The sequence below is a fragment of the Pseudophryne corroboree genome, chromosome 9 (assembly GCF_028390025.1).
Source record: "Pseudophryne corroboree isolate aPseCor3 chromosome 9, aPseCor3.hap2, whole genome shotgun sequence".
Taxonomy (NCBI): domain Eukaryota; kingdom Metazoa; phylum Chordata; class Amphibia; order Anura; family Myobatrachidae; genus Pseudophryne; species Pseudophryne corroboree.
In genome coordinates, this window is record NC_086452.1 from 7932396 (window position 1) to 7942380 (window position 9985).

The following is a 9985-nucleotide window of genomic DNA, read 5'->3' on the forward strand; positions in this document are numbered from 1 at the left end:
GGAGGAAAGGGATCTAGGAGTCACTATTTCAGGTGACATAAAGGATAAATATAGTATTAATGGCACTATACTGGAAACTACTGAGGAGGAAAGGGATCTAGGAGTCACTATTTCAGGTGACATATAGGATAAATATAGTTTCTCTAACGTCCTAGTGGATGCTGGGGACTCCGTCAGGACCATGGGGAATAGCGGCTCCGCAGGAGACAGGGCACAAAAGCAAGCTTTTAGGATCACATGGTGTGTACTGGCTCCTCCCCCTATGACCCTCCTCCAAGCCTCAGTTAGGTTTTTGTGCCCGGCCGAGAAGGGTGCAATCTAGGTGGCTCTCTTAAAGAGTTGCTTAGAAAAAGTTTTTAGGTTCTTTATTTTCAGTGAGTCCTGCTGGCAACAGGCTCACTGCATCGAGGGACTTAGGGGAGAGATTTTCAACTCACCTGCGTGCAGGATGGATTGGATTCTTAGGCTACTGGACATAGCTCCAGAGGGAGTCGGAACACAGGGCTCGCCCTGGGGTTCGTCCCGGAGCCGCGCCGCCGACCCCCCTTGCAGATGCTGAAGATGAAGAGGTCCGGAACCAGGCGGCAGAAGACTCAGTCTTCATCAGGTAGCGCACAGCACTGCAGCTGTGCGCCATTGTTGTCAGCACACTTCACACAGCGGTCACGGAGGGTGCAGGGCGCTGGGGGGGGGCGCCCTGGGCAGCAATGTATAATACCTGTATGGCGAAAAATACATCACATATAGCCCTTGAGACTATATGGATGTATTTAACCCCTGCCAGATATCTAAAACTCCGGAGAAGAAGCCCGCCGAAAAGGGGGCGGGGCCTATTCTCCTCAGCACACAGCGCCATTTTCCCTCACAGAAAGGCTGGTGGGAAGGCTCCCATGCTCTCCCCTGCACTGCACTACAGAAACAGGGTTAAAACAGAGAGGGGGGGCACTGATTTGGCGATATGTATATTAAAATGCTATAAGGGAGGAACACTTATATAAAGGTTGTCCCTGGATAATTATAGCGTTTTGGTGTGTGCTGGCAAACTCTCCCTCTGTCTCCCCAAAGGGCTAGTGGGTCCTGTCCTCTATCAGAGCATTCCCTATGTGTGTGCTGTATGTCGGTACGTGTGTGTCGACATGTATGAGGAAAATATTGGTGAGGAGGCGGAGCAAATTGCCTGTAATGGTGATGTCACTCTCTAGGGAGTCGACACCGGAATGGATGGCTTATTTATGGAATTACGTGACAATGTCAACACGCTGCAAGCCGGTTGACGACATGAGAGGGCCGGCGAACAAATTAGTATCTGTCCAGGCGTCTCAAACACCGTCAGGGGCTGTAAAATGCCCATTTACCTCAGTCGGTCGACACAGACCCAGACACGGACACTGATTTCAGTGTCGACGGTGAAGAAACAAACGTATTTTCTTTTAGGGCTACACGTTAAGGGCAATGAAGGAGGTGTTACATATTTCTGATACTCCAAGTACCACAAAAAAGGGTATTATGTGTGAGGTGAAAAAACTACCTGTAGTTTTTCCTGAATCAGATAAATTAAATGAAGTGTGTGATGATGCGTGGGTTTCCCCCGATAGAAAATTATTGGCGGTATACCCTTTCCCGCCAGAAGTTAAGGCGCGGTGGGAACCACCCCTCAGGGTGGATAAGGCGCTCACACGCTTATCAGAACAAGTGGCGGTACCATCTACGGATAGGGCCGTACTTAAGGAGCCAGCTGATAGGAGGCTGAAAAATATCCTAAAAAGTATACACACACATGCTGGTGTTATACTGTGACCAGCGATCGCCTCAGCCTGGATGTGCAGAGCTGAGGTGGCTTGGTCGGATTCCCTGACTAAACATATTGATACCTTTGACAGGGACAGTATTTTATTGACTATAGAGCATTTAAAGGATGCATTTCTATATATGCGAGATGCGCAGAGGGATATTTGCACTCTGGCATCAAGAGTAAATGCGATGTCCATATCTGCAAGAAGATGTTTATGGACACGACAGTGGTCAGGTGATGCAGATTCCAAACGGCACAAAGATGTATTGCCGTATAAAGGGGAGGAGTTATTTGGGGTCGGTCCATGGGACCTGGTGGCCAGGGCAACTGCTGGAAAATCCACTGTTTTTACCCTAAGTCACATCTCTGCAGAAAAAGACACCGTCTTTTCAGCCTCAGTCCTTTCGTCCCTATAAGAGTCATATCTGCCCAGGGATAGAGGAAAGGGAAGAAGACTGCAGCAGGCAGCCCATTCCCAGGAACAGAAGCCCTCCACCGCTTCTACCAAGTTCTCAGCATGACGCTGGGACCGTACAGGACCCCTGGATCCTACAAGTAGTATCCAAGGGGTACAGATTGGAATGTCGAGAGGTTTCCCCCCTCGCAGGTTCCTGTAGTCTGCTGTACCAATGTCTCCCTCCGACAGGGAGGCAGTATTGAAAACAATTCACAAGCTGTATTCCCAGCAGGTGATAATAAAATTACCCCTCCGACAACAAGGAAAGGGGTATTACTCCACACTATATGGTGGTACTGAAGGCTAGGTGAGACCTATTCTAAATCTGGAAAATTTGAACACTTACAAGGGTTCAAATCCAGATGGAGTCACTCAGAGCAGTGATAGCAAAGAACAAGGGGACTATATGGTGTCCCGGGACATCAGGGATGCTTACCTCCATGTCCCAAAATTTGCCTTTTCTCACCAAGGGGTACCTCAGGTTCGTGGTACAGAACTGTCACTATCAGTTTCAAGACGATGCCGTTGGATTGTCCAAGGCACCCCGGGTCCTTACCAAGGTAATGACCGAAAGGAGGATTCGTCTTCAAAGAAAATGGACGACCTCCTGATAAGAACAAGGTCCAGAGAACAGTTGGAGGTCGGAGTAGCACTATCTCAAGTAGTTCTACGACAGCACGGGTGGATTCTAAATATTCCAAAACCGCAGTTGTTCCGACGACACGTCTGCTGGTCCTAGGGATGATTCTGGACACAGTCCAGGAAAAGGTGTTTCTCCCAGAGAAAGCCAGGGAGTTATCCGAGCTAATCGGGATCCTCCTAAAACCAGGAAAAGTGTCAGTGCATCATTGCACAAGAGTCCTGGTAAAAATGGTGGCTTATTACGAAGCGCTTCCATTCGGCAGATTTCACGCAAGAACTCTTCAGTGGGATCTGCTGGACAAATGGTCCGGATCGCATCTTCAGATGCATCAGCGGATAACCCTATATCCAAGGACAAGGGTGTCTCTCCTGTGGTGATTACAGAGTGCTCATCTTCTAGAGGGCCGCAGATTCGGCATTCAGGATTGGATGCTGGTGACCACGGAGGCCAGCCTGAGAGGCTGGGGAGCAGTCACACAAGGAGTGTGATCAAGTCTGGAGAATTCTCTCCACATAAATATACTGGAGCTAAGAGCAAATTTATAATGCTCTAAGCTTAGCAAGACCTCTGCTTCAAGGTCAGCCGGTATTGATCCAGTGGGATAACATCACGGCAGTCGCCCACGTAAACAGAAAGGGCGGCACAAGAAGCAGGAGGGCAGTGGCAAACTGCAAGGATTTTTCGCTAGGCGGAAAATCATGTGATAGCACTGTCAGCAGTGTTCATTCCGGGAGTGGACGACTGGGAAGCAGACTTCCTCAGCAGGCACGACCTCCACCCGGGAGAGTGGGAACTTCATCGGGAAGTTTTCCGCATGATTGTGAACCGTTGGGAAAGACCAAAGGTGGACATGATGGCGTCCCGCCCGAACAAAAAATGGGACAGGTATTGCGCCAGGTCACGAGACCTTCAGGCGATAGCTGTGGACGTCCTGGTAACACCGTGGGTGTAACAGTCGGTGTATGTGTTCCCTCCTCTGCTTCTCATAACCAAGGTATTGAGAATTATAAGACATAGAGGAGTAAGAACTATACTCGTGGCTCCGGATTGGCCAAGAGGGACTTGGTAACCTGAACTTCAAGAGATGCTCACAGAGGACTAATGGCCTCGGGAGCTAAGAAGGGATTTGCTTTCAGCAAGTACCATGTCTGTTCCAAGAGGAACCGTGGCATCGGCCTTTAAGAAAGGACCTGCTCCAGCAGGGACCTTGTCTGTTCCAAGACTTACCGCGACTGCGTTTGACGGCATGGCGGTTTGAACACCGGATCCTAAGGGAAAAGGCATTCCGGAAGAGGTCATACCTACCCTGGTCAAAGCCAGGAAGGAGGTGACCGCACAACGTTATCACCACATGTGGTGAAAATATGTTGCGTGGGTGAGGCCAGGAAGGCCCCACGGAAAAAAATAAAATAAAATTTCAACTAGGTCGTTTTCTGCACTTCCTGCAAACAGGAGTGTCTATGAGCCTCAAATTGGGGTCCATTAAGGTTCAAGTTTCGGCCCTATAGATTTTCTTCCAGAAAGAATTGGCTTCAGTTCCTGAAGTCCAGACGTTTGTCAAGGGAGTATTGCATATACAGCCCTTGTGTGCCTCCAGTGGCACCGTGGGATCTCAACGTAGTGTTGGGATTCCTCAAATCATATTGGTTTGAACCATTCAAATCTGTGGATTTGAAATATCTCACATGGAAAGTGACCATGCTGTTGGCCCTGGCCTGGGCCAGGCGATTGTTAAAATTGGCGGCTTTGTCTTACAAAAGCCCATATTTGATTTTCCATTCGGACAGGGCAGAACTGCGGACTCGTCCCCAGTTTCTTCCTAAGGTGGTGTCTGCGTTTCACCTGAAACAACCTATTGTGGTGCCTGCGGCTACTAGGGACTTGGAGGACTCCAAGTTGCTAGACGTTGTCAGGGCCCTGAAAATATATATATATATATATAATTCCAGGACGGCTGGAGTCAGAAAGTCTGACTTGCTGTTTATATTGTAGGCACCCAAAAAGCTGGGTGCTCCTGCTTCTAAGCAGACTATTGCTCGTTGGATTTGTAGTACAATTCAGCTTGCACATTCTGTGGCAGGCCTGCCACAGCCAAAATCTGTAAATGCCCATTCCACAAGGAAGGTGGGCTCATCTTGGGCGGCTGCCCGAGGGGTCTCGGCTTTACAACTTTGCCGAGCAGCTACTTGGTCAGGGGCAAACACGTTTGCTAAATTCTACAAATTTGATACCCTGGCTGAGGAGGACCTGGAGTTCTCTCATTCGGTGCTGCAGAGTCATCCGCACTCTCCCGCCCGTTTGGGAGCTTTGGTATAATCCCCATGGTCCTGACGGAGTCCCCAGCATCCACTAGGACGTTAGAGAAAATAAGATTTTACTTACCGATAAATCTATTTCTCATAGTCCGTAGTGGATGCTGGGCGCCCATCCCAAGTGCGGATTGTCTGCATTACTTGTACATAGTTATTGTTACAAAAAATCGGGTTATTATTGTTGTGAGCCATCTTTTTTAGAGGCTACTTCATTGTTATCATACTGTTAACTGGGTTCAAATCACAAGTTGTACGGTGTGATTGGTGTGGCTGGTATGAGTCTTACCCGGGATTCAAGATCCTTCCTTATTGTGTACGCTCGCCCGGGCACAGTACCTAACTGAGGCTTGGAGGAGGGTCATAGGGGGAGGAGCCAGTACACACCATGTGATCCTAAAAGCTTGCTTTTGTGCCCTGTCTCCTGCGGAGCCGCTATTCCCCATGGTCCTGACGGAGTCCCCAGCATCCACTACGGACTATGAGAAATAGATTTATCGGTAAGTAAAATCTTATTATTAATGGCACTATACTGGAAACTACTGAGGAGGAAAGGGATCTAGGAGTCACTATTTCAGGTGACATAAAGGATAATATAGTATTAATGGCACTATACTGGAACTACTGAGGAGGAAAGGGATCTAGGAGTCACTATCTCAGGTGACATAAAGGATAAATATAGTATAATGGCGCTATACTGGAAACTACTGAGGAGGAAAGGGATCTAGGAGTCACTATCTCAGGTGACATAAAGGATAAATATAGTATAATGGCACTATACTGGGAACTACTGAGGAGGAAAGGGATCTAGGAGTCACTATTTCAGGTGACATAAAGGATAAATATAGTATTAATGGCACTATACTGGAGACTACTGAGGAGGAAAGGGATCTAGGAGTCACTATTTCAGGTGACATAAAGGATAAATATAGTATTAATGGCACTATACTGGAAACTACTGAGGAGGAAAGGGATCTAGGAGTAACTATCTCAGGTGACATAAAGGATAAATATAGTATTAATGGCACTATACTGGAAACTACTGAGGAGGAAAGGGATCTAGGAGTCACTATCTCAGGTGACATAAAGGATAAATATAGTATAATGGCACTATACTGGGAACTACTGAGGAGGAAAGGGATCTAGGAGTCACTATTTCAGGTGACGTAAAGGATAAATATAGTATTAATGGCGCTATACTGGATACTACTGAGGAGGAAAGGGATCTAGGAGTCACTATTTCAGGTGACATAAAGGATAAATATAGTATTAATGGCACTATACTGGAAACTACTGAGGAGGAAAGGGATCTAGGAGTCACTATTTCAGGTGACATAAAGGATAAATATAGTATTAATGGCACTATACTGGGAACTACTGAGGAGGAAAGGGATCTAGGAGTCTCTATTTCAGGTGACATAAAGGATAAATATAGTATTAATGGCACTATACTGGAAACTACTGAGGAGGAAAGGGATCTAGGAGTCACTATTTCAGGTGACATAAAGGATAAATATAGTATTAATGGCGCTATACTGGAAACTACTGAGGAGGAAAGGGATCTAGGAGCCACTAATACAGGTGACATAAAGGATAAATTTAGTATTAATGGCACTATACTGGAAACTACTGAGGAGGAAAGGGATCTAGGAGTCACTATTTCAGGTGACATAAAGGATAAATATAGTATTAATGGCACTATACTGGAAACTACTGAGGAGGAAAGGGATCTAGGAGTCACTATCTCAGGTGACATAAAGGATAAATATAGTATTAATGGCACTATACTGGGAACTACTGAGGAGGAAAGGGATCTAGGAGTCTCTATTTCAGGTGACATAAAGGATAAATATAGTATTAATGGCACTATACTGGAAACTACTGAGGAGGAAAGGGATCTAGGAGTCACTATTTCAGGTGACATAAAGGATAAATATAGTATTAATGGCACTATACTGGAAACTACTGAGGAGGAAAGGGATCTAGGAGTCACTATCTCAGGTGACATAAAGGATAAATATAGTATTAATGGCACTATACTGGAAACCACTGAGGAGGAAAGGGATCTAGGAGTCACTATCTCAGGTGACATTAAGGATAAATATAGTATTAATGGCACTATACTGGGAACTACTGAGGAGGAAAGGGATCTAGGAGTCACTATCTCAGGTGACATAAAGGATAAATATAGTATTAATGACACTATACTGGATACTACTGAGGAGGAAAGGGATCTAGGAGTCACTATTTCAGGTGACATATAGGCAGGTAAGCAATGTAACACAGCAATGAGGAAGGCTAGTCAGATGCTTGGTGCATTGGGAAAGGAATCAGCAGCAGAAAGAAATGATGATGCCACTTTATAGGTCATTGGTGCGGCCTCTTCTGGAATACTGCGTTCAATTCTGGAGGCCAAATAGCTTTAGAAGGAAAGTAACATGTTAGAGATAGAAAGGGCAACTGAAATGGTGAAAGTTACCTGGAAAGAGTAAAATATCTTTATGTATAGTGTGGAGCAGAGAAGGGGGCACATTACACACTTTAAGTAGAGAAATTTCCTTCACAGGAAGAGAAGTAATAGGACATGAGGACATGCACGAAGACTGGAGGGAGGGTCAGGGGAAACTTGAGTAAAATTTGCTTCATCGAAAGGGTAGTGGATAGATGGAATAGCCAGTCGTCAGAGGTGGTAGAAGCTAAGATGGCACAAGTAAACTAAGGATCAAATAGGGCTGAGGTTACCCAAAGGTAAGAGGGGGAAAGGGGCAGAGTAGCTGTTATCTGCCGTCACATTCTGTTTCGAAGCCTCACATTGCTTGTGTGCAGAGGTATTTGGTAAGACCATATACAGCAATACAGCCATAATGCACAGTACAGTGATACCGGCTACAGCTGCCATTTCTGGTTCATCACTGCTGCCACTAAGTAATCTCTCCCTGTGGGCTCTCGTGTCTCCTCCTGTCCTTCCTACCCTATGCGCTGATGACAAGGGGCAGGAAGCAATGAAAGGACAATCTAGGTGGCGGTGCCCATGTGTGTCGTGGTACCTAGGATTTATTAAGACCGGCTGGTACAGAATAGAGACACTTTGTTATTTAATGGCAAAGCTTTGCTATTGTACAGTGTCTGTATGAGCGGGATTACAGAAAGCGGTTTATCCTGAATATAGAGTGTGCACAGTGTTGGCGCAGGTTGTGACATTCTGCATTATGGGAGATCAGTAGATCTGCAGGCAGCGGTGTACAGGTAGTCATTGTCCAGACATCCTCTGCCTCACCTGGGGCTGCCTGCGCTCACATGTCCTAGTGACTTATAACTACCACAGGGTGATGTCGGAGTGCACAGGTAGGTGGGATGTGAGCACCATGCTTACACCTTCTAGTGACCCCCAACCACGTGGTCTGTTGAAGGCATTCCTGTCCCTGCCTGTTGTGTAATTGTGGCTATGGAGTCTTGCTGGTCAGTGGCGGCCATTAAATGCATAGCACCCTTCCCCTGCAGCTGAGTGAGGGCCGAGGACGCATCTGATCGGTGTTAGCCGCCTGTTATTCTCACAAATGTCTGCAGAGGATTGCGTTCTGGATTACCTGCTTGCACCAGTGTGAAGTGTCTTTTTATAATGGGTCAGTGGTGTCCTGGGGACGGAGCTTTCAGTCTAATCAGCACGGCTACAGCAGTGGAATCTGCTCTGCCTGTTCAGGGACTGAGCGAGAACACTGCTGCGTTTAGGGCGCTCAGTCATTCATTGAGAATCTAGCGGAGTTTGTGTTGAGAGATCTCTGCTTCTTCCTCTGTAGTAATGAGGCTGATATACACATCGTATGAACCCTGCTCTTAGATCTCCATTGGGTCAGCCTGCATGCTGGCATAATCTGAGGACTGTCTAACACATTGTCCTCGTGTCCCTTCTCTCTGGTAGAACGGGAAGTAACGGACTTGCTGCTCTTGTGTTACAGGGACGTCCAGGTTGGCGACATTGTCACTGTCGGAGAGTGCCGGCCTCTCAGCAAAACTGTTCGGTTCAACGTCCTGAAAGTAACCAAAGCTGCCGGAACCAAGAAGCAGTTCCAGAAGTTCTAAATGTAAAGCAAATGTTTCCGGTCAAATAAACTTTCTAAAAACATCAACTGACTCCTCTCTTCCCTGTATGCTGGAGGTGTTACTGTGTATGGGGGTGGCTGCTCACAGCCTGCTGGAGACTGGGATAAGGGGTTCCTGTCCTGCTGTACCTGATACTCCTGATAGCTATCCTGATATAAATTGGAGTAACGATTCATGTGTGAAAGCTAGGGGCAACAGGTTCTTAAATACGTTAAAAGATCACTACTTGTCTCAATTAGTTGAGGACCAAACTAGGGGTAAAGCTATTCCAGATCTAGTAATTACTAATAATGTGGACATCATATCGAATACTAAAGTTGGGGAGACCTTGGGTAACAGTGATCACTATATGATTACATTCAACATCGGTTTCCGGAAACATAGCTATAAGGGTTCAACAAAAACCTTTAACTTTAGGAAGGTTAACTTCAGTATGCTGAGATGTGCACTTAATGACATTGAGTGGGAAGTTTTCTTTCATGGTAAGAACACTATGGAAATGTGGGATGCTTTGAAAGGGTTGCTAGATAGCAATATTCAAAAATGTATTCCCATGGGCAGTAAACAGAGTTCCAAACTCAAGCCGATGTGGCTTAACAAGGTCAAGGCTGAAATCGATAAAAAGAGGCGTGCTTTAAAAGCATTTAAATCTAATGGAAAGCAGGATTCATTCCAGTACTACA

At 46.3% G+C, this 9985-nt stretch overlaps 1 protein-coding gene across 1 annotated transcript in view; it reads left to right on the top strand.

Moving 5' to 3' along the window:
* RPS11 (ribosomal protein S11) overlaps positions 1–9324 on the top strand; it is a 35309-nt gene extending 25985 nt beyond the window's left edge. Inside the window, exon 5 of the mRNA XM_063938931.1 lies at positions 9158–9324. Within this exon, the coding sequence (XP_063795001.1) occupies positions 9158–9281 (124 nt within the window). The 3' untranslated portion in view covers positions 9282–9324. The remainder of the gene's footprint in view (positions 1–9157) is intronic.
* Positions 9325–9985: the final 661 nt, after the last annotated feature.